Source organism: Prunus dulcis, chromosome 6, assembly GCF_902201215.1.
Source record: "Prunus dulcis chromosome 6, ALMONDv2, whole genome shotgun sequence".
In the NCBI taxonomy this organism is placed as follows: domain Eukaryota; kingdom Viridiplantae; phylum Streptophyta; class Magnoliopsida; order Rosales; family Rosaceae; genus Prunus; species Prunus dulcis.
In genome coordinates, this window is record NC_047655.1 from 19,031,249 (window position 1) to 19,056,292 (window position 25,044).

General features: G+C 37.0%; 2 protein-coding genes across 2 annotated transcripts; one reads left to right on the plus strand and one right to left on the minus strand.

The window, feature by feature from the left end:
• Window positions 1-7,367: 7,367 nt before the first annotated feature.
• Window positions 7,368-12,509, minus strand: LOC117632828 (protein DETOXIFICATION 27-like). The gene is made up of 8 exons (XM_034366422.1): window positions 12,012-12,509; window positions 11,318-11,859; window positions 11,089-11,175; window positions 10,844-10,900; window positions 8,283-8,521; window positions 8,030-8,148; window positions 7,787-7,876; window positions 7,368-7,679 (listed from the first exon to the last, which is right to left on the minus strand). Exons 1-8 carry the CDS (start codon window positions 12,306-12,308, stop codon window positions 7,632-7,634), a joined length of 1,479 nt encoding a protein of 492 aa, XP_034222313.1. The 5' UTR covers window positions 12,309-12,509; the 3' UTR covers window positions 7,368-7,631.
• Window positions 12,510-22,736: 10,227 nt separating this feature from the next.
• On the plus strand, window positions 22,737-24,691 carry LOC117631744 (pentatricopeptide repeat-containing protein At3g22470, mitochondrial-like). The gene has a single exon (XM_034365030.1). The coding sequence runs from the start codon at window positions 22,782-22,784 to the stop codon at window positions 24,669-24,671; it is 1,890 nt and encodes a 629-aa protein (XP_034220921.1). The 5' UTR covers window positions 22,737-22,781; the 3' UTR covers window positions 24,672-24,691.
• Window positions 24,692-25,044: the final 353 nt, after the last annotated feature.

A 25,044-nucleotide genomic window follows, 5' to 3' on the forward strand; every position in this document is an offset into this window, starting at 1 on the left:
ACCTATTTTCCATGCTCTAGCTGATGGTTGGGTAGGATTGCATCGATTTTGAGCGTAGGTAATTCGATTTACGAATTGAAATTCGGAAGATTTTGGGATCGTGATTTCCGCCACTTCTGGTCAATTTTTGGGGTAGGTCCAAGAACAAAAGTGGCTCCAAATAGGGTGTTATACTTAAGGTAGCAGTTTAGAGCCGTGGTTTTGAGATTTTCCGGCGATGCGTAATCGCTTTGGGCACCAAGCGCTGCCGGCGCGTGTGGCGGCGAGTGGGCGAAGGTAGTAAAGTTGCACTGTGTCTTGATGAGATCCTTAGGTTGTCACGAGTGCGTAGGATTTCGCGGATCTTAATTCGGACGTCGTTTGACTATCGAACGGATATCGCCTATTGCGCGTTATCCGGGTTCGATAGGTTGGGACCATTGGATGGTCTCAAATTTAATATATGTTAATCTAGGTATTTCTAGGATCATTTAGGAGTTCACGGATCTTGAATTGGAGCCCCGGAAGTTTCGATTAAAAAATTTTAAGTTTATGTTTTATAATAACTGTCAGATCGTGCGATCGTGGGCGATCCGACCGTCCGATCTGGACCAAACTTGCAGGACGAGTGTCCTATACCTCGTAGATCCCATAGGAACTTCCGGATCGGAATTTGAAGGTCATGGGCCCTGTGAGCCCGTTTGACCAGGGTTAAGGTAGTTTGACCCTTGGTTGACCGTGAGTCTCCCGGAGTAATCTCACATTCCCATGGGGATTATTGGGTGTTAGACTATTGTTGAGGTATACACAATATTAGAAGTAAATTATATATATATATATTTATATATCTTTGTAAAGGTATAAAAGAGAGTCTAGAATGTCAGTTTAAAGTGTTATACGCACTACCTTAGGTGCATCCCCAGATTTTGGTTACACTATACGTACCACCCTGTGAAAGTTAGGTCCCATGTGGCGTAGGTTATCCAGCATGCAGACAGACCCCATACGTGGGATTGGTTGTACCGGCGTATGGGGAGATCTTGTGATAATATGGTAAGGTCGCACGTGGCGTAGGTTATCCAGCGTGTCGACAGACCCCATACGTGGCGTTGGCTGTACCGGGGTATGGCGAGATATTGTGATATGATGTGCAAGTCTCGCGTGGCGTAGGTTATCCGGCGTTGAGACAGACCCCATACGTGGCGTTGGTTGTACTGGCGTATGGGGAGATATTGTGATATGATGTGCAGGTCTCGCGTGGCGTAGGTTATTCAGCGTTGAGACAGGCCTCATACGTGGCGTTGGTTGTACCGGTGTATGGGGAGATATTGTGATAGTATGGTATGGTCGCACGTGGCGTAGGTTATCCGGCATGTTGACAGGCCCCATATGTGGCGTTGGTTGTACCGGCGTATAGGGAGATTATGTGAAATATAGAGAAATGAAGTAAGGTATTGCCTATATGTGAAATTAGGTTTCATGGAAGAACTACGTGTGGCTTAATCCCTCAGGGAGGGTACGTAGGCAGCCTAAGGTTATTAGGTACAGCCGCAGACTAAATGTTAGTCATATTGTATATGGAGATTGGTTCGGACCTTCTTGTTGGTCCTGAAATTGAGGTTAATATGTGATTGTGTTAGGAGGCTAAAAACTCGTAGGTTGAAACTGGAAAGGTTAAATGATGCATGTTGAAATTTAGTAGTCATAATTCATATTTGAATTTATCGTTTGCCTTGTTTAAGGCATGAATTGATTTGTTAGCGTGTTTGGTAGTTTGTTGAGAATTATTGGAAAGCCGAAGGCCGTTTATGTGAATTGCATGAAATTATATTGTACATGCTGCCCGTTGGGAATATTAAATGTGTTTTTATGTAGGTTGTAATTTTGGGAAATGTCCAATTTACAGGGGAGACTCTGTCGAAATTTCGGCAGAAAGTCTCGGTCTTTAGTAAGTGGGCCCGACATCGGGAAATCCACAGGATCCGCCTCGATTTTTGGGAAATTCGGGGTGGGTCCTTTCAGTTTTCAACTGGGATTGAAATGCAGTTTCAGTCCTGGTCAGTTCTTCCTAAAGAAAGACCACTTGATCAGCAAGTTCTGCATTTTTCTTCTTCAGTTTTTCAACCGATCTATTTGATGCCAATTGAAATTCTGCATTGCCAACTGATCTGTTTCTTAATACTCAAACACGACAATAGAATTGAAACAATCCTGTAAGCAGAATTCCAGAATACGCAGCAACAATAAATTCAAACAAAAAACACAAACAATCGCACAAAAGATACAAGATATGTTGACACGGTAAAAAACCTCAAGATGAGAAAAATAACTGCAAGCACTATGTCGGAAAACAAATCACTATGAGAAAGAATACAAAAAGGTCTTACAAGTCTCAACTTACAAGACTAACGCTCACAAGGCAGACTTGCCTACTCGACTTTGCTACTCAACCCAATCAGCAATCTTGTCTTCATTTGTCAACAAGAGATGGTACAACTCTGGTCTCAGCTGCTCACACTGCAAGGAGCGATTGCTAATCACCAACATGCATAATGCTCATGAACTCACACATATATGAAAAGATGATGATTTAATCATTCATGGAGGCTAACAAAGAATAGCCACATGAGTTTTCAATATAAACTCAAGAACTCTCTGCAAGGATATTTTTGTCGTTCTTTGCTTTTCAACGTTTTTTCTAAACAAAACGGCTAAGTTCCTTTCTTATATTACACGCTTAAAACTAGGTCAGAGACCTAAAAAGGCTTTTAGCAAAAAAAGGCTTTTAGCATAAATGGGCTTTTTCACAAATAAAGCCACTTAACAAAAAACCCAGCTAAAAAGACAAAATAACCATTTTACTTAAATAAACGCCAAACTAAAGAGTATAAAATCATCATTAAAAACTCATTAATGTCTGGCACTAGATTATGTAATACTGAAACCATATATCAGTCCTATACATCTTACAGCCACTTTTGATGAACTTGCAAATATGAAAATATGAATGCATGGATGCAAAACATATCTTGGCATTGTCTCTGAGCCACACTGATCTAGGATAGCAGAATGTCACATAAAAACTATAAATTACACTCAAAGACCTACTCTATGTTTCTGTAACAGGAAATTGCCAATATACCAAAAATTGGTCCTAACAAATACTTTTGCCGATTTTTTTGACTTGGTTTCTAAACAACTTACTAATTTTTTGTATGGGAAACCTGGTAGTGTTTTAGAGGAAGAGGAGGTGAAAGGGCCTGGGATTTGTATGGGAGCTATAAGGATAGATAGTAATGCTAGAGTAAAACCAGCAAAGGAAACTAAACATATACGGTGGATTAAGCCGCCTTATCAGACTCATTCTAAATTGTGATGGGGCAGTCAGTCAGGAGGGGAGACAAAGAGGAATTGGAAGATGCCTTTGCGATCATCATGGAGTTATTGTTTTTGGTTTTGCGGTGCTGGAACTTTGGGTCTAGATGTGTTAGGGACTGAGCTAGTGGAGGCAAGAGTGGGGTTGCTGGAGTTATTATAAAGAGGTTACCATCATTTTGTTCTTGCCTCTCATTCGAAAGAAATGGTGCAAATGTTGGTGGGTCAGGGGATTGGTGGAGTAATGTGGGAAACCTAGTGGAGGATGTTATAAGATTATTGGCACAACTAGATGTTCGGAAAGGGATATATATCGACCCAGACAAGGTAATGGAGTAGCTCATGCACTGGCTCAATTTGGGTTGCGTCATGGGCAGTATTTTGTATGGGAAGATGTCGCGCCGCCGTGGCTGATTCCTTTGATAGACAGAGACATGGACGGTGAGACTTAATTGTATTAGGGAGTAGAGAGGAGTTGTGGTACCTCTTTTTTTTAACCAAAATTTTCTTCTTTGGGGGATTTTTAAGGCAAAATTTAATGAGGCCACTGTCACGCTCCTCTAGAAAACCAAACAAAGAAAAGAAACCTTTTATAAATCTCATAAACAGCATAATAGACAAGTCATCATATTCTGACTGCAAAATTTGAAGTCTATTATATATGATACCCCTGCAGTGTATGGCCTGTCATTCTTCCTTCTCTACTCTTGATTACTAAGGATTCAATAAATGCAGCTAAGAACTTGAAATTGAACCAAACACACAGAGACAAGGTGTTTCCCTCTTTTCAGCCAGCGTGCCCGACAAAAGTAACTTTTGGTCATTCTTCTTTTTAATGCAGAGCGTGCCACTATCAAGCCCCGAATTTGGGCTTGAGTGGAATGTGAGTAGATGGATATGTCGCGTCCAAGATTTGACTTTAATCAAATGATTGTTCGGCCGAACAAGGAACCTCCTTACAGCCTAGGTTCTTTCACTACCTCGGGGTCAAGACTTTATGTGAGCAACCAAATAATGTAGAGTGAGTGGAGATGTAGAAGGAAGGTGAAACGTAATGAAACGGAGAACAAGTGCGTAAAGTAAAGGTGCTTAAACTTAAATATGATTTAAAGACAAATGCGTAAAGTAAAGTGCGAAAGATAAATGACGTAAAGACGAGAATTAAGGTGCGATAAAATAAATCAAAACGATAAATAAAGCAAGAATGAAATAAAAGTGATAATAACGATAAGAACAATAAAATAAATTAAACTTAATTGAAAGTGCGATAACAATGAAAGGTAAAGCAATTGAAATAGATTTGAATTTAAATGACAAGAAATATAAATTGAACAAGAATTTAAATGACAAGGAAAATATAAACTTACACTAGAAAAGGGAAGAACTCGCTACACTAAGTGCTTGAAAAGTAAAATCTTAAGTCTAGGAAAAGAAAAGTGCAAGATGAAAAATAGGTTTGTTTGTCTGATGTTGTATGTCTTCTATCTTCGTTTGATGATGTTTATATAGGGCATTCGTCAGCCCATGGACTGGCAATTGAATGGCCAAATATCAACTCTTTTTAAAACTCTTTCCTTTTGAAGCCCCCAAAATCAGTGGATCATGTCGGCAGAGATATTATGGTTGCTTGATTTTCTCTCATTTTGGAAAATTCTGAATTGTCATCAACCTTCTTAATTTCTTTCCTTGTGAGGCCTCCGTCACGTGCACACTGACCTCTGGAAATCTTGGGCTCGAATTTGTTGCTTGGGCTTGGACCTCCGAGATTTCATCTTGGTGGAACCCCGTGACCTTTGAATTTTTAGAATTCTAGAGTTGGCTCCACCAAGGTGGGTGGTATGGGAGCTCCAAATATTTGGATGTTAGGCTTGCCCACGTTGGACTATCTTTGAGTTCTCAAAATATTCGAATATTGGGAACTCGGCGGACATACCTCCCGCCGAACAACTCTCTCGGTGGAAATACCTCCTGCCGAACTTCAACTCTCTCAGCCCAACTTTGCTTGCCCAAGTGTTGCAAGGATGGCACCTGGGTGCGCAAGGAGAAAATCCACCCCTGCCCAATTTTTTTGCAAGAGGAGTGGCCGACCAAGGTATTTAAGGAGTGCCCGGCCCACCTTTTTGAGAAGTGCCCGGCCACTTTTGCAAAAGGAAACGTTTGACCAATTTTGCAAGGATACGCCCGACCACTTTTGCAAAGGGAAATGTCCGACCATATTTTTGAGAAGGCACCATGGCCTTTGAGGAAAACACCTCGGCCACCTTTTTGAGAAGGCATCTCGATTGCTAGGATTTCTCGGCCGCTAGGAGTCCCTCGGAAGCTAGAAACTCTCGGCCGCTAGAAAGTCTCGACCGCTAGGAATCCCTCGGTTGCTAGGAATTCTCGACCGCTAAGAATCCCGCCGCTAGAAATTGCCCCACTAAAAATCCTTTCTCGACGGATTTAGTATAGCCGCTATACTAAGCTCAAAACAAAGTGCCTAGGATATTAGCCCAAGCCACATACAGCAAACTGAAAACAATTAAGTAGCCCCCTGTTGAGGGCAAGGAAGGCCATCCAACAGCAAAACACCCACTAGAGACGATTCTGGCCTAACAGCCCAACTTTCCAGTTGCTTCGCTCTGATACCAATCACTACAGCCTTGTGCGCTGTGCGGTTCAATTCCCTTGGCTCCAAAGGCCCGATCTAAAGTCAGTAGAAAGCTTTTTGAACTCCACTTATACCATCCACAAGGATCTTTGAATTCGTCTCGAGAACAATATCAATGAAATTTTGTTTAAAGCGAATTTGATTGCACAGAGGCTAGCAGACTCCTCGGCCACCAGAGCCGAGTTGCATTGGTAAGGGGATGCTAATCCACCAAAAAAGGATCCCAATTCATCTGTTGCAATCACCCCCTAGCCCTGCAAAATGAGAATCATTTTTCCACGAGCCATAATTTCACAAAATTTGGAATTGGAGGTCTCCAAATTTGAGCAGTCCTAATTTGATCAGCTGAGGCTGGGCTGTCCCAAAAGGCACATGCGGTCTAGCCTTAGCATCTAAATATTCCATGCAGGTCTGCATTGCTCGATTAATAGTGAGACGGGATAAATTTGGCTGCCTTCGAAGATAAAATTGCACCGAGTCTTCCATATTTCCCAGCATATGAAGCTAATACTTATAAGCAGAAGTTGAGTCTCGCTTGCTAATGCCCTGAAAATTAATCTCCCATGAGCCGTCTGTCTACAGAACAAAAGCCCGGCATATCAACTCTATAGCTCGAAGGAGCACCAAACCACACAACATTAGTCCACGACCATAAGAGCAATAGGTGCTCGACAATTTCCACCTCCCATCCACCAATTGGGCACACTCGAGAACCAAGAATTTTCCTTTTATAGAAGTTCTAGCTAATAGAGATAGCATACAGTTCTTCTCGACGAGTTTTCATATATTTTGAAATCATTGCATATCTATACTATTAAAAATGTCTTTCTCAATGTATACAACATAGCAGAAAATACTCCCTCTACATTTGCAGTTGCAACAGGTAGGACTAGTGCTAGTGTGAGAACCAAATGTACCAAAGGATGAACCTGATCTTTTCTTTTTCTCTCATCATATCATGATGCTTAGCTGATGCACTCACAACATTCATCACATTAGAAACCATGGTAAATATATCAGTAATTTTTTTAATGTTTCTTTGCAACAGCTGCCAAAGCTAGCTAAAGTTGATGAGCAAAGCAATTAAAATAAAATAAAAACATATTCGTTCTCATTTAGAATGAGTGTTTTAAGACCATTAGACTCACTTTGCATAGTACTTGCCCCATCATTACCGTGCCCTCTCAACCTAGAGATGCTTAATTCATGTCTTAAAAAGAAATCATCCACAACTAACTTGAGTGAGGAAGATTTAATATATATTTGTAACATACACAATACCTACAAAGCATTCAATTATATGACCTTTATCCACATAACGTAGTACAATGGTCATTTGCTTCTTTGAAGACATGTAAGAGGATTAATCAACAAGAATGACAAATAGTATTTCGAATATAGCTGTTGCAGAAAAGAATTTCTCTTTCTCTTCTCTCTTTCCATACAATCTTAATATTTGTCTTGTTAACATTCTGCTGAGACAATTTAGTTATAAAATATGAGTTGAAATCCCTACATTATATTCATAAGGAAAATACTAAGCATGCCACATTTATATACCATATTGTATATCACCTCCTTAATAGAGGTTGGCCTAGCATTTTTCTTGTGAACATAAATGTTTTTGCTATTTTTTGTCTGTCCACTTCAATATGTGCATGGTTGCTTTCTCTGCCTGCAAAATTAGCCCAACATAGAAATATAATGATCAATTTTGTATACACAAGCATAAAAGCACAATTAACAAAAAGTAAGTAATGATTTGAATTCCATAGGCCCTACCTCTTTTTCCCAGTCGCATCGAATGGTGATAATGGCCAATATCAAGGTTTGGACTGCTGTCCCTCCAAAGATCATTCCAGCCCAAATTCCCTAATCGTGTTCATTTTGTCACCAAATGTCAGTCCACAATAGAATTATGCATGCCAAAACAAATTCCATGCAATAAGAACAGAAAAAGTTCAATGAAATTGACAAATGTAAACCCAATTAAGAAGAACCCCAATGAGACAATATAGTACGTACCATAACTCCTTGATGGAAAGCCCATCCCATTAAAAACCCAAGAGGAACCCCAATGAGATAATAGCAACCCAAGTTTATGTATGCCACATAGGATTGCCAACCGGACCCCACAGCTACTCCTGTTAACGGAAAAAACCAAATAAATCTGTCAGAAAATATCCATTTTAAAAATTGAAAGCGAAAAAATAAAAATTAAAAAATTAAAAAAATTTTGATTTTGAAAGGTAATTGGATAAGGGAACATTGACATTACCAGAGAGAACTGGTTGAACACTGTTGAGGAGAATTGTGAAGGCTAATAGGAGGGAGAGGCTGTTGACTTCAGTGAGTACAGCTTCACTAGTTGTAAATATATAGCCGACCTCTTTGTGGAACATCATGATCAGGAGCCAGAAGAAGAGGCCAATTATAATTGATGTAACAACTGCCACTTTGGTGGCAAACTTGGCTCCCTTCCCACTCCCAGCTCCAAGCTCATTTGCAACCCTCACTCTGTTGATTTCCATCACAAAGCATTAACTAGCAACAAAAATTGTAGTTGGGAATAATAAACATTTACCTTTTTTTATTATATAAGCGATAGTCTAAACTACTTTTAACTAATTTAATTTACGGAGAGGACATTCGAACTTTAGTGTAAGAGACTCACTATCCTGGCCAACTAGCCTAACTCACGTTTGTGCATTTACCAATTTTAATTACAAAACCAATTTTCGTTCAATATTCATCCAAGCTCAATGGTCACTATCTTGGATTGGTTCTTAAAATTGCTAGACGTGATAATGTTGAACTAGAAAGAAGAACAAAAATAAACAGAGGAAGAAAAAGACAGGATCACACATCACAAACATATCATAGACTGCGTCTGAAATTGCAATTGTTGGGACTCCATTGATAATACTTATCCATGGGGAAGAGCCCGCAGAAAAATCCAGAAGAACAATAAAAGACAAACACAGCACATAGATGATCACCATGAGCAGCTACCCACCAATTAAAATTATTCTAGTACTCTATAATTTTTAAAAGATGAAAAGAGATCTTCATTTAATTCTCAGAAGTTAAGTAATTGTAACACGAAAAGAGAAATAGACATACAAATGCATACAGAAGAATAACTTCAAAATTAAACTTTGAAAACTAATTTTATAGGCCAAAAAATATACACGTCAAACTAACATATATATTCCGTCAATGCATCATAGCAGGACTTTGGCCAATATAATCTTTTGTTTATGTGACTAAGCTTCACGTGCTTACTCGCCTTAAACAAAAGTGGAGCAAACAGCCAGACATTCAACAAATGTTGCCCAATTTTTTAATAAAAGAAAGGACGTCTTTTGACGTATCTTTATATTGATTAATTGGACTAGCAGTCACCACTTATTTTAAAGTTGTATTGTAATTTTGAATGTTCATCATTTAATTTTATATTTAATTATATTTTTAGTAAATTCTATAAATTCCAAACAACTTAATTTTAGAATTAAGGGCTCGTTTGGGATTGTTTTTCTAGAAAACACGTATATTTATAAGCATTTCTTAAAAACGTTTTTATTATAAAAACATTGAAATTTTCATAAGAAATTCAAGTGTTTCCTGAAGAAGAACATACAAGTGTTTCTCCATAAAGTGCTTTTAAAAAGCATTTCTAATTTTTTCTACTAAATACTATCAAAAGAATTTTTAACCCTTTCAGATGTAATCCGAAACATACCCTAAACCAGCATAAGGAACAAAGCTATTTCATGTGGCCTATCATATAAAGCAGAACAAAGAAAAACAGGATAAAATAGCGTACGATTTGTGAGCATGCGGTGGAAGTACATGATCAACAAAGAATTTGAGGCTCGGAATAAAATTCGAATAGGCACCAGAGAAAAATTTGAGGGGTGTGTATGTTTGACAATCTGACAGACAAATATTATATACAGAAAGACAATCTTACAATCTGACAGATATACGTTTTGTTCTATATATTTGTCCTGTCACGTCTTAGTTCATATGAGGCGTTACGCTCTTTAACTCTTGGATGGCTACAATAAGAGAAGGCCTCACATTATTTTATGGAACAAATTGGTCCAAACGCTCTTCACATGATTAGCTTCTAATATGAAATTGTGACCTCAAAGCCCATCCTACTCGTGGTCCTCTTAACGATTATCATTAATAATAATGTTTTCTTGTCTTTTTATATATATAAAAATAAGAGATGAGTCATCGGGTTTAGGTTTCCCTATCGTACCGTGATAATATGTATATACGTGTGTGTGAGAAACCCCTTTCTCATTTTTTAATTTAAACCAAAGTGTTGCACCCAAAAATGAGTTCACATGCATATCCAAATGAAAATTAGATAACATTAATCTGGGAAAGTTCAAGAATGTTGTAAAGAAAGTGGTGAAGCCCATATAAAGAATAGAAGGAAATAATATATTCAAAAAGCTTAATGATGATGTTGGAAGCCATCCAATTTGCCTATAAAAATAGGCTTCCCGCTGCTTAAAATTTGAGTGTTAGTGAGTTTTATCTGAGAGAAAATTCTTTTTGTATAAACACCAGAAAAGCAAATATAATTATACTCCTAATATTCAGTGCTACTTTCCATACTTTGATCATTTTATTTTTATAAAAAATTTAAATTTAAAAATTTTTTAAAAAAAAAAAGAAAGAAGAAGTTTTCTGAGATCATGAGAGAGATACTATTTGGGACATTGGTAGGACACGATTGGTCTGTTTGGGATCCACCAGTAAGAACCATAAGAATATAGAAGAAAACGACATAGAAATGTAAAGATAGTGAAGAGGTTTTACCCAGTTCCTGCGAAAAAAGCCAGAGGAATCATCATCTCCCAGCCATTGATCGTCATGCTGCCAAGCAAAAAAAGACAAATCAGTCTTTATTTCTTTTGGCACGTAGGACACTTAATTCTATTTCAATAATGTGCAGAGTTTATTTGTACACGTAGATGTTAGTCGCATCTAGAGAACTGATAAGTGCATTATTGTTTTCGACCATTGGAAATGGGAAAAAAGAAATTTTAATGTACTGTTATTACCATATAGACAAAGCATCCACAGCTATCTCTGCATTCTGTAGATTCCCAGTCATCAAGATCAGTATTCTATAGTACCAACTCTCCAGGCTGTAATTTCAACAACAAATTAGACATAATTACTTGTTAGATTAATGTCACTAATTAACCAACATGGAGAATGGAAGAGAGAGAGAGAGAGAGAGAGAGAGAGAGAGAGAGAGAGAGAGAGAGAGAGAGAGAGAGAGAGTACCAGAGCATAACCCCAGAAGCAGCAGAGAGTTTAGTAAATTCCCAGAGACCAGAAAAAGCTTCCATGGAGAAACCAGCCCAAGTCAAGGGGCAACCACCATAAACAGTGTAACCCAGAAGCCCAAACACCAAAACCCACCAAGAAAAGTTTATGGTAATTGCAGTACCAATCACACCAAAGTGAAGCCTATACACAAAAAACCAGCTCACAAACACATGCACTGCAAGAGCAAGCAGAGACACCCAAGCAATCACGCCTGTCTTGAGCTGGCTCTGTAAGAACCTCTGCAATGGGAACTGAAAAGCAAAGCTGAAGTGAAGTGGAATCATGGTCATGGCCACAATCCCAGATAGCTCTGCTACTTCTGTGGGTTGCCCCAAAAGCTTTAGAAATGGAGAGGCAAACAGATAGATTGGCAAAAGCAGAATACAGCACAAGAACAAAACAATCCATGATCTTTGCATGTAAACTCCAAGCATATAGTACTTCTTGGCCCCATAAGCTTGCCCACATAGTGTTTCTAAAGCACTTGCCATCCCCAACTGGCAACACAAAGTAGAGAACATAACTTAGAACAAAAAAGCTACATAAGAGATTCGAACATTCGACAATCTAATAACATAACATGCGACATATTTAGTAGGAAAACATTCACTCTCCAACATATAATAGCAGAAGGGACAGACTAAAGTACCAAGAGACCAAAATCAAAACCAACTATGACATTATTGGCAATGGAGATTGCAGCAAGCTCAAGGTCACCAAGATGACCAGCAAAGGCTTGAGTTATAACCAGCATGGAATAAGACGCCACACGGCTAAAGATTGCTGGACCAACTATGTGCCACAACTTCTTTGACTCAATCCAAGATCTCCTTGCAAGAGTGCCTTGATCTTCATCATCACTGTGTTCATGTTTTGATCGGACGGTTGAAGCTATATCATCCAACAAAGGAACCTCCGCCTCCACTAGTGCACTGTTGCTTGGCATTCTGCAACTCCTTGCGGCACTTGTTTATAATTGGTTGGGCAGCAATGGCCAGAGAGAGCACGGAACAATTAATCAGAGAGTTCGGCTATTTAAATATGAAGGGGGGTCAATGTTTTTTGTTTTCTCTATATAATTACTTACTACTAGTATTAGGAGGAGGGGGCGGCTTTCAAATTTTAACGTTTAGCAGACAATAAGGTCAAGTGCTTCTGGGAAGACCAAGAACTTATGTAGGGATGAGATGGTCGGATGATTGATTCACTCTCACAGCTGCAGGGGTGCTAAAAGCCAATACTGTCAATACAGGACACGGTCATTGCTTACGCATTAATTTTGACTAGATAAAAAATTTATGTAATTAAGTTGTAATATTAAACAATCTTTGCAACGTTTATGTTGTTTTATTATGAGAAAGGTGGATTGACTAAACAGAAGAAAGATTCAGTATACAGCCAAATCATTTTTCTTTCTTATATTGGAAGACCAAATGGTACCTGTATAGCAGCTTTTACAGACTTTGATTGACTATCTGTCGTGTTGAATTGTCTTCCAATGTGTGGTTTAAATTCCTAGTCTCACAGCCTAAATTTTAATGCAACGATGAGAGCAAAAATTAAGGCGGAAATCAAATAACATTATATTTATTAGAATTAATGATCTAAATGGTTCTCTAATTATTGTTCAAGTATCATTTTGATTCATCAATTAAAATTTTCATTTGAAACGTCCTTAAATTTTTTATTTTGTACCAAGATTGTAAGAACCCAAAACAAAATATCTAAAAAGAAAGAAAATATCTAAAAAGTAAGGAAAATATCTTTTAGCAAAAAGACAAGTTTGCCCTCGCATATTTTAATGAGAAAAATTTTGACTTTTTAATCGAGAAATAATTTAGGAATTCCGCTTACGCCATTGCATAGAGCGCGGCGAAATGAGTTCGTAGACACGGAGTAGACCCGAATCGGAGCTATAACGAAGAATATATGGTCTAAAAACCGCGAAGGGCAAAACGGTAATTTGGAAAAAAGTCAAATTTTTATTTATTCTCTCTCTCTCTCCTCCCCGTCAGTTTCTCTCTCCTCCCGCGCAATTCCTCCCCGACCTCCGCCCCTTCATGTCGTTGCCCCAGCCACCACAGGACGTCTTGATCTCCGCCGTGGGTACCGTCGAAACCGTGACACACCCGCCGATCTTTCCCGACCAACACCAGCCGCGGGGACGCCGGAACCTGGCCGGAATCAGCCATTGTTGCCGACTTTCGTATTCGAACTTCCAGCTCGATTTTCTCCTTCAATTCTCCACCAAATCAATCTAGTAAGGTATGGTTTCTCAGCTATTTTTCGTGTTCTAGCTGATGGATGTATGAGTTTCGATCGATTTTAGCTCTAAAGCGATCAATTTTCGACTTGAAATCTGGCAGAAATTCGGCCGCTGTGATCTACTGTTTCCGGTCATTTTTGGGGTATGTCCAAGAACAAAAGTGACTCCAAATGGGGTGTTTTACCTAGGGTAGGAGTTTGGAGTCTTGGTTCCAAGATTTTTCGGTCACCCGATATCGCTTTAGACACCCAAATATGTCCGCGCGTGCTGGGGCACGTGGGCGAGGGTGGTGAAGTAATTCTGTACAGTTTTGTGATCCTCGTGGCGTCACGAGCACGTGGGATTTCGCGGATCTCGATTCGGAATCCGTTTGAGCCCCGAACGAATTTTTCATATCACGCGATCCTTGGGTGCAGTATCTTCAAATCGTTGGATCGCGCTGAATTTCGACTACGTCAGTCTACATGAGTTCAGGATCGTGTAGGATTCGAGGGATTGCGAATCGGAGTCCCGGATACTCCGAAATCGCAAACCCTGGGGCTAGGGTTTGGATTTTAAGCAATAACATGATTTTGGCTAATCCGACCGTCCGTTTCGGACCAAACCCTCAGAACATGGTTCCTCCTCTGTAAAGAACCTTCAGAGGAGCCCAGATTGGCCATCAGAGACCGTGGACCCACGGGGTTCCAGATTGGCCGATCTGGCAGCTTATCGCTTAGTAAGGCTTCGGATCTCTTAAAACCATTCTAACTATCTAAAAAGCTAAGGTAGGCATAGGAGTAACCTGAAACGAGTACACGTATTTTTAGGAGCCGGGGGCAGGGTGTTTAGTTGAAATTCTTTTTATTCAGCAGTTTATTAATTTAATCTTTATGGGTAATCAGGCACCAGGAGCCCGACAGGACTGCAGAAGAGACCTTCAAAGAGTCCAAATTTGCTCGGATCATCTGTGAGTGGACTCTCTTTCATGAATGATTTTATATAAATAATTTATATAGAAAATTTCTTATAAATAAGAATTCTTAAGTGATTTTATATTGATTTTATATAAATAAGTTTTTATAAATAAGGTTATCTGAATATACTCTCGTATTTGATCTTGAATAAGTATTATAGCAAGTGTTCCAACCATGAATCGTAGCGTAAGATGTCTTTACTTTTATATTACTCAGTTGAGCAGCAGATTTGAGGTTTATGATACAAAATTTGCAGTTGAACTCTGATTTATCAGATTTATCAGATTACAGAGAATTATCAGGTTTTTCTAAATTTTTTTTCAAAGAAAACCACCGTGTACCCATTACTTTTGGTGATTACCCAGAGTCGGACCGATGTCTACGGACATCCAGTCTGATTATAGTTCAGTCAGTGCACTTGACTTTGCCTCACGAGTTTCGGGGACGCTCGGACCGTGAGTGCTAGGATTTGCGGCTCGGCAGACTTGGTGCGAGACCTGCCAGGATTGCGGCTCGGCTGACTCTGTGTCCCCGAGACCTGCCAGGATTGCGGATCAGGCTGACTACGGTCCCCTGCATCCTGCCAGAGCGACTCGAGTTGACTTGGTGTCATCGAGGATCTGCCGGCAGACAGGCTGATCATAGTCCCCTGATTTCGCCAGTTTGAGGCTCGGGTAGACTGTGTGGCGCCCGAGACCTGCCAGGGAATTGACGGATATGACAGGGGTACAAATAGGTGGTATTTTCAAAGGATTTTCAGCTCTTTTATTCAGTTATGATTTTCAGCTATTTCAAACCAGTTTCTTTGATATTTGCGCATTTTGTATCTTTATATAATTGTTCAGTTTTACGAAGCTATAGGCTTACGATTATATTTATATTCAGATGAAAACCTTATATTAAACACAGGTGAACTTTAGCCTTACTTATCAAGTTATTTTTTTATGGGGGTTATTATGTTTATAAAATTGTTTTCAAGAACATTATTTTTGTCCACTCACATTTTCAACCTGTTTTTCGCCCCAGGCCGTAGAAGTACGCGGGATCCACCACCGGGCCATTCATAGCTTCCGCGCCTCAAGATCAGGTAGAGTGTTGTAGAAAATCCTTACAACCCTGAAAAATTTAGGAAATGCTCTGATATCTGATTGAAACTGAGAAACTAGAGTTGAGAGTGGTTACTTGAGATATTCTGGCAGTTGGTGTGAATTTATTGATTGTTTAACAGGTGAAAAATTTTGGGATTGGTCAAAATACAGGGGAGACTCTGCCGAATTTTCGGCAGAAGTCTAAGGGAATTTTAAAGAAAATTGAAGCAAGAAGGGTAAAAAGGTCATTTGTGCCCGACATTCGCCAGGTGTCGGACACGCACAGGACTTGGCTCGAATTTCAAAATTGAAAATTGGGTCGGGTCCTGTCAAAGATGGTCCATCCGTTAAAGTCTGTTTATTATTCTGTGAAATCAAGAGATAAAACTATATTTTTAGGTGAGTATCCTCCTCTAAAAGGGTTATTAATCTCAATAGTCCTCCAACTATTGCTCCAGTATCATTTTAGTCCACGAACTAAAATTTTCATTTGCACCGTCCTTCAACGCTTTTTTTTTTTTTTAATCAAGATGGTCCTGCTGTTAAAGTCTATCAATTTTATTGTTAAATTGAAGAGTAAAAATGTCTCTATGAATTAAAATAGAAATATATAATTAATTCAAAAATTTTTAAAAATTTGAATCTCACTAGCCACATGGCTTTTATTTTCGTGAGACTGAACTAAATATTAATAATAATAATATTTATTGATATTTTATTTCACCAAAGCAAAAAAAATAATACAAAAATACTGTTTTACTTCTGTATTTAACAAAAAATATAACAAATTTAACGGCAGGATCATTTGTCCTAACAAAAGTGAAGTTAAAGGACCACATAAACGATTTTGAAAATTGAAGAACCAAAATGCAAATCGGAACAAAGTTCAAAGACCATTACACCTAATAACTCTATATTTCCCAAACAAACTGCCATATATATATATATATATATATATATATATATGTTTGCTTCCAATCTTTGCTATGAATGCACAAGTCTATTTCTCTAATCATATATTTTTCCTTAGAAGAGTAGAAATAGAGCTGAACGCAAGTGGGGACCAAAGAGGCACGAGGCTCCACGTGATTATTTCCAAAATAATTAATGTTTTCAAATGTGTTCTAAAGAAATTCACAAGAGTACCCATAATAAAATCCTTAATGACCTTCCTATATTGAGAGTCCTGTTATTCTCATACCATGTCCTATATTCTTACCCAAATAGGCAGAGCCAGCTTGTGTCTAGAGTAATTAGCAATCTATTTCGATAAGATATATGAGCGCGACCAAAAAAACAAAGATAAGATATATGAGTAACTTAGTACCACATAGAAAGAATAGAAATTTAGTTATATACTCAATCTTAGACCTAATCTTATAAAGAAACCATCAGTCCCGATCTCTTGGACCACAGGAGTCCAAGAGATTGTGGTCACCCACCGTTGGATATTAATCCAATGGTTCAAAATGATATATATAAATGCAATATGACATAAATGATTATTACCCGATTCAAGTCATAAATAAGTGAACCGTTGAATTTACATCCAACGGTGAGTGACCATAAATCTCTTGGACTACAGGGTCCAAGAGATTAGGACTGAAGAAACCATATACCATTTAAAAACTATAAACACACCAAAAAATTGACAACTGTCAATTTTTTAAAATTTAATAGTTGTTTTTTAGTTTATTTATGTGTGTTAAATACCTATATTGTCCTTGTACTATGGATTTGAGAGAGGAAAATCAGATCTGCCCAGATATGCCATAAAACCAAATATGCCCAAATCTGCCAAAAAACCTAATCTGCCAAAAAAACCAATCTGCCAAAAACCAAATCAGATTTATTTTCTCATTTCTCGTTGGTGTTTTCTCTAGTGTTGGAGCAAGAGGAGCTTCCATTAAAGCTCAGTCTCATGTCCAACTATATTTTTCATCTTTAATCTACAAGTTTCAATATTTCACCTTCGATTTCTTATTCTAAAATCGTGCTTCTATTGATTTTTTTTTTCTTTTTCGGATTGTTCAAGACCTCGAACAAACCTCAATCAGATGCTCTTAGCTCTACTCCTCATCTTCAAGCTCTACTCCTCTTCCGCCACATTGTCGTTGTCATTGTCATCATCATCGTCGTCGTCGTCGTCGTTGTTGTTTGGTTTGCACTTGAGATTTTTGATCTTTTGCTTCAATTATGTATTTCTTTTCGAATTTTAGTTGAATTTCGAAATGTATTTTAAGCTTTGATGATCGATTTATCCTTTGTTACTATTTCAGTTATGAATTTCATTTTTGTTAATGTACTTTTATGACAGAGTATTAACAATGTACTTCTATGACATAATAGTATTAACAATCTGGGCTCGGCATGTTTTGAGTTGGTCTGGTTTGTTCTTTCTTCATCTTTTTTTTGGTGGACATGTATTAGAAATAGCAACATAACAAGCATTAATCAACATGACAGTAAACTAGCAGTATTATTACCCTAGACTGGAACATTACAGGGGTAAACATGCATTAGAAATAGGATGTCATAGGAAATAGCAGTGTTATTACCCTAGACTAGAACATTACAAGGGTAGATATGCATTAGAAATAGAATCTCATAGGAAACTAGCAGTGTTATTACCCTAGACTGAAACATTACAGGAGTAGACATGCATTAGAAATATGATGTCATATGAAACTAGTATTGTTATTACCCTAAACTGGAATATTACAACCATTAATCAACATGACAGTGAACTAGCAATGTTATTACACTAGACTAGAACATTACAAGGGTAGACATGCATTAGAAATAGGATATCATAGGAAATTAGCAGTGTTATTACCCTAAACTGGAACATTACATGAGGTAAACATGCATTAGAAATGGGATGTCATAGGAAACTAGCAGTGTTATTACCATAGACTGGAACATTACAACCATTAATCAACATAACAGAGCAGTGTTATTATCCTATATTGGAACATTACAATAATTAATCAACATAACAGTAAATGTGTGGAACATTACAGTCATTAATTAACATGACACGTTAATGAAGCTACGATTTTCAAGACGTTTTGTTTATAATGAATTGTTTGAGTTTTTTTTTTAATATAAAATTGAGTTGGGCTTGTTTTGGGTGCTATTTAAGTTTTTTTAAGTTGATTAATTGCAATCATGTCATTTATAATAACTTAAACACTAATTTCTTAGGTAGTAAATGAGTTTTGGGTATATTTCTAAAGTGCATTCCATGTGGGGTTATTTTTATAATTTCAGCTTCTATTTTGAGTATACTAGTGAAGCTCCCAAAAAACTAGTCTTGTACTCTTGGTCTATCAAAGAGCTCTTATCTTTTTGGAGACTTATTAATCGATAAAGGTTCTTCTTTATTACAAAAAATAAAAAATAAAATAATGTGTTAATTTTTTTTTTTAAAAAAACATGTGTTGACACGTGGCCCATAATGGTTGGGGGCCCTCTTTTTTATATTAAAAAATAGTATAGCCGTACGGCCGTACTATTTTCACACAGTGGGCTGCTCTGTTTTTTCTTTAGAAAATAGTATAGCCGTACGGCTATATTTGATTTTTTTCTAATTTTTTTTTTAAAAAAAAATAGAATAGCATGGAAGCGTTATTGTTTTTTTTTTTTTTTTTAAAATTGTCTTTAATAAATTGTATACACAAGCAGCTATAGTCTTTTCAATATGTATGCATATTTTATATATTTATATATATATATATATATATGTTGGTACGTAGTTTTCAACAGTACATTCGTGTTCTATACATGTCTCACCTTTTCTTTAAAAAGCTAACATACAATAGTCGTATTGTACATGAACGTAAGTATTTCTAATGTTTTATACACGTATTTTGTACAAAATTTTCAGTAAGACACACAAAATTCACGTATTATATAAATAATTCTCACATATTATTTATAAGAATAACATATGTTATAAAAATTATATTAAAATTTCATATAGTGGGAAGATTAATATCTACTTTGGATATGCTGCAAATTAATATCTACAAAGGTACAAACTAATGCAACTAGGAGGGTCCTTTTTTATTATTAATTTTTTAATTAAATAGGATAGCTGGGCGGCTATACCAGGATTTTTTATGAAAACACATGGCTTTAATCGATAAAGGTTCTTCTTTATTTTTATTTTTTAAAGGAGTACAGCCATACGGCTATACTCCATGTTTTTTATTTTTTTTCAAAAGACGTGTTGACACGTGGCATCTAATGGTTGAAGGTCCTCTTTTTTATACTAAAAAATAGTATAGCCGCATGGCTATACTCATTTTTTTAAAAGTTTTTGAAAATGTATAGCCTTCCGGCTATATGATTTTCACACAGTGGGCTGCTTCGTTTTTTCTTTAGAAAATAGTATAGCCGTGCGGCTATACTTGATTTTTTTTCTAATTCTTTTAAAACAATAGTATAGCATGGAAGCGTTACTGGTTTTTTATTATTTAAATTGTCGGTGGTGATCAGCAGAGGTGGTCGGCCGTTGGCTAGATATGGACATGTGGCATAGTATGCTTGCTTTAGAAGGAGTGGCATTGTGTGTAATTTTGATATTTTTTAATGATATTTTTGTAAAATTAGGTACTACATTCTGGTCTTTGGCCTTATGCTAATTAGATGAAATTGTATTCATATCTTCCAAATTAGTAAACTATATTGTGTTTTAAAACTAAAGCTCCCTAGAACCATTTTTTTTTTTCCCACTCACACGCAATATAAAATACAATGCCAAAAGCTAGAAACAAACCATAAATCCTTAACCAATAAGATAATCATTTACATCCTAAATTAGCAAGGAAATTCAAATGCCTCCCAATCCGCCTAAAATACAAATTTCCAATCCTTACACTACTAATCCTTACAATATCATCAAATATAGCTTCTATTTGGATTTAAAAGACTGAAGAAAAAAAAAATCAATGAAATCACAGACAGAGAAGACAAATCATTATGAACCATATTAGTCATCCTATCAATTCCTATAAAAACCAGTTACATTACAAACACTTGACAACACTGACTAAACTAAAAACCATCAAGAGCTTTCTCTCATTCAGTCACATTCAAGTAAGTTTAATTTTGTTCATTCTGAATGGAAGGAATAGCTGCAACGCGTTTCACACTTGTATTTGCTTTGGTGATTATGTCGTTTTTGGCTATGATGCAACACATTGTCGTTAAGGGTTCACATATGTCGTTCTCCTGAAGAGTCCAACTGCCATCCAGAAAATTGTGAAGCTGCATATAAGGATGAACTCAAGGATGATTTCATGAGGTTTGAATGTGTGCCTATTTGGTCAAGCAACTGTTTGTGTGTGTTTTAGCAAAAAATACTAGTAATTAACAATACTGATGTTGGCACTGTAAGTGTCTAATAATAATCCATGATGCATTTTTATATGATTGGTGTTGTCGCTTTCTTTATCGTTTATTGTTTCGCAAATCTTCTTCAATTGCGCTGCTCTCAAACCATATTATATATTTTTTAAACAGAAACTTGGATATAAACCATTGGACAAAAGAGGAAAAAAATGTCGTAACGAAAAGGCGCACAAAACTTCCCAAGCTTACAGATTAAAAACATGAGAAATTTCACCAAAGATTAAACATGACCTTAATGGCATTGCCTCCACCAGCACTCTGGTTTCAAATGCTTTTTCCACTGACCTTAAAGGTTTTCCTGGGCAAATTCAACCACCATTACATCGCTTTTGGCTAGATTGTTCCAAACATATCTAGATTGGTCAAACACATTGACTTCAGGAATTATCCTGTGTATCTAATCCTAAACACATTTACTTATGACTGCTTATTTGTTAAGCATTTCAAGCATACATATCGTTATATCTTAGTTTGTTGTAGTGGCTCTTTCTTTCAATCAAACCTCCCCAAATTGTACTCGTTCATTAAATATAATATAAGTGACCAATTACACCGAAATTAAACTGTAACATTACTAATTAGAAAACTGAAATTAAACTGTAAATACAGAAATTATCGAAAGAGAAAAGAAATACACACTGAACACTGAAGAAAATTTAGAAAAGAACTAACTGGTATATTCAATAATGAAGAGTAAAAAAAAAAAAAAAAGTGGGTCATGGTAAAAGTTTGCTTGTAAACTAGGGATTCTCCTATAAATTATAGGCAACACTAAACGATGAGGACTCCTAAACGAAAGGTAAGGAACGTTTTATCCAAGTTTAGAAAAAGGAAAGTTTTTGTGGAATTCATAAGGGAGCTTTAGTAATATACCCAAAATAGGACATGAAATTATAAAAAAACCCTATATGGAATAGACTTTAGAAACACACCCAAAAATCATTTACTATCTAATAAATGAGTGTTGAAGTTCCTATAAATTACATCTCTGCCATTTATTAACTTAAAACAAGCCCAATACAAAAAACTCAAAAAAAAACCCAAAATAAGCCCAGCAAGCCCGAAGTACATTGTTAATACCATGTCATAGAAGTGTATTGTTAATACCATGTCATAGAAATACATTGTTAATATCATGTCATAGAAGAACAATGTTAATATCATTTCATAGAAAAACATTGTTAATACCATTTCATACAAAAAACCCAAAAAAGCCCAGCAAGATATCCGATATCCTTTGCAAAAACATTGTTAATACCATTTCTGAAAAATCTGTTAATACTATGTCATGGAAGTACCCTGTTAATACTATGTCATAGAAATCAACTCAATTGCAAGGAATGAACAGTTTAACAACTGTTCATACCATTTACTGGAAGCTAACAACTATATTTCATTTGCATAATAGGTACGATAACTTAAAACAAGCCCAACACAAGCCCAACACTAATTTAATGCTAAAAAGGGTAATAAAGATATTTCATCTTATTAATTAAATTAAAAAATATACAATTGTTGATTTTTGGGTTTATTTTGGGTGTGTTTCTATGTTTTAAATAGTGTAGGGTATATTTATAGTTTCATGTCTAGGAATGGGTGTTTCACTAATTTTGTAAATTCATAATAACACGGACTTGAGCTTTCTCGAGGAAAACATTTGGAGGGAGGTTTGAGCGCCCTTTTACTCAGAGATGCTGAAGATGATGATACGGACTACAACTGCTGCTACTTCTTCTTGTTATTGCTGGAGCAGCAGAGGTATGAATTGTCTTCACTTTAACTCCACTTTTCTCGTTTTCGTCAACAATTACTATGCTTTCTTTCACTCTCAACCTTCGAAACCGATCAAATCCACAAGAACCCAACTAGAGCAGCCAAAAAGAGACTTACCCAAAATCACAAATGTTGAGGATGCTTTCAATGTGTTCGATAGAATGCTTCAAATGCGCCCTCTGCCTTCTGTTGTCCGTTTCAATAAAATCTTGGGTCAAGTTGCAAAATTGAAACATTACTCGGCTGTCATCTCATTCTATAACAAAATGGGTGTGTCGAGAATTGGACATGATGTTTGTACCCTAAACATTCTCATAAATTCTTATTGTCACCTAAACCAAATGGGGTTTAGTTTATCTGTACTGGGAAAATTCTTCAAACTTGGTCTTGAACCAAGTGTCTTTACCTTCACCACTCTAATCAACGGCTTTCTTCTCGAGAATAGAGTGGTTCAGGCAGCAGAACTTTTCAATAAAATGATCAACGCTGGTAATTGTCAGCCTGATGCTGTTACTTATGGCACGCTAGTAAAGGGCTTTTGCATGAAAGGTAACAACAGTGCTGCTATTCAGTTGCTTAGGAAGATGGAGGAAGGAGCTTGCGAGCCTGGCTTAGTTGTCTATAACACAATCATCGACAGTCTTTTTAAGGATAAACTAGTTGATGATGCATTGAACCTCTTATCAGAAATGATGAGCAAGGGTATTGCCCCAGATGTCATTACCTATACATCCTTGATTCATGGAGTTTGCAAATTAGGCGAGTGGAAAGAAGCTAAAAGGTTGTTGAATGAAATGGTGAGTAAAAGCATATTTCCAGATGTGCGCACGTACAATGTCTTGGTAGACACACTTTGTAAGGAGGGGATGGTCTTGGAAGCAGAAGGTGTGGTAGAAATGATGATTCAAAGAGGTATTGAACCTGACACGGTTACGTACAGTTCACTCATGGATGGTTACTGTTTGCGAGGAGAAATGAGCAAGGCTAGAAAAGTTTTTAAACTAATGCTTAGCAAGGGATCGATGGTTGATGTTATTTGTTATAGCGCATTGATAAATGGATATTGTAAACATAAGATGATGGATGAGGCCATGATGCTACTTCGGGAAATGACTTGTAAGGGACTGGTTCCAAATATCGCTATTTATAACACTCTCGTCGACGGTTATTGCAAAGTGGGGAAATTAGGTGATGCACAACAGTTGTTCTCAGAGATGCAAGCTTGTGGTCAACTTCCAGATGTTCAAACTTATGCTATTCTACTGGATGGCCTATGTAAAAACCGACAAATTTCTACAGCAATCCAACTGTTTAAAGAGATGGAAGGCAAGAAGGTGGATGTAGATATTGTGATTTACGCTATTCTTATTAAAGGTTTGTGCATAGCTGAAAAAATTGAATCTGCAAAGGAACTCTTTTGTAGTTTATCATCAAGAGGGCTTCAACTGGATGTAAGGACATATAACATAATGATTAATGGACTCTGTATTGGGGGCCGAACAAGTGAAGCAGAAAAGCTGCTTATCGAAATGGAAGAGAAAGGTTGTTCTCCAAATGGGTGGACCTACAACGTAATTATTCGAGGGTTTATCAATAACAATGAGACAGTAAGGGCGATGGAACTTATTCAACAAATGGTGAAGGGGCGTTTCTCTGCAGATGCTTCAACTACAGAATTGATAATTGATCTATTGTGTAAAGATAAAGTAGATCCTGCATTGTTGCCATTGATGCAAAAAGAGAATTATGAACTGAATTTGCCTCAGTTAAAGTTGAAAAGATCTTCTGACCATCCCAATAAACATTGAAGCTCTTCCACCTCTGGCAACCATGGATGTGTTATATCTATTATCTCTTAATCCATCATGTGACAATGTCGAGTAGTTAGTAGATATAACTTTTCCAATAATCGTAACATCTTTGAAACAATTGGCTAGTTTTTTTGTACGCAGGTCTTTTTTAGTTTCTTTCACACAAACATTGTGCAATTGACTGACTGCATGTTTTTGTTATTTTGCGGTATACAGACTTAGTTATTAAAGATATCATTGGGGGATATCCTGTGATCATGATAGAGAAATTTCAATGTTACTCTTTTAAGGTTGTTAAATTTATTAGATAGAAGCAGGGTATTTGGACTGATATAATCAGATTTTTCAGCTGACCAAGACTTTGCAGTTT

Excerpts from the sequence above, each read along its gene's own strand:
- LOC117632828 (XM_034366422.1), bottom strand. The coding sequence starts at position 12,308 with ATGCCAAGCAACAGTGCACTAGTGGAGGCGGAGGTTCCTTTGTTGGAT. Across the intron at positions 10,901-11,088 it reads GTGGATGCTTTGTCTATATG|CATGACGATCAATGGCTGGG; the intron begins GTAATAACAGTA and ends TTTGCTTGGCAG. Across the intron at positions 7,877-8,029 it reads CTTTCCATCAAGGAGTTATG|GGAATTTGGGCTGGAATGAT; the intron begins GTACGTACTATA and ends GAACACGATTAG.
- LOC117631744 (XM_034365030.1), top strand. The coding sequence starts at position 22,782 with ATGCTGAAGATGATGATACGGACTACAACTGCTGCTACTTCTTCTTGT.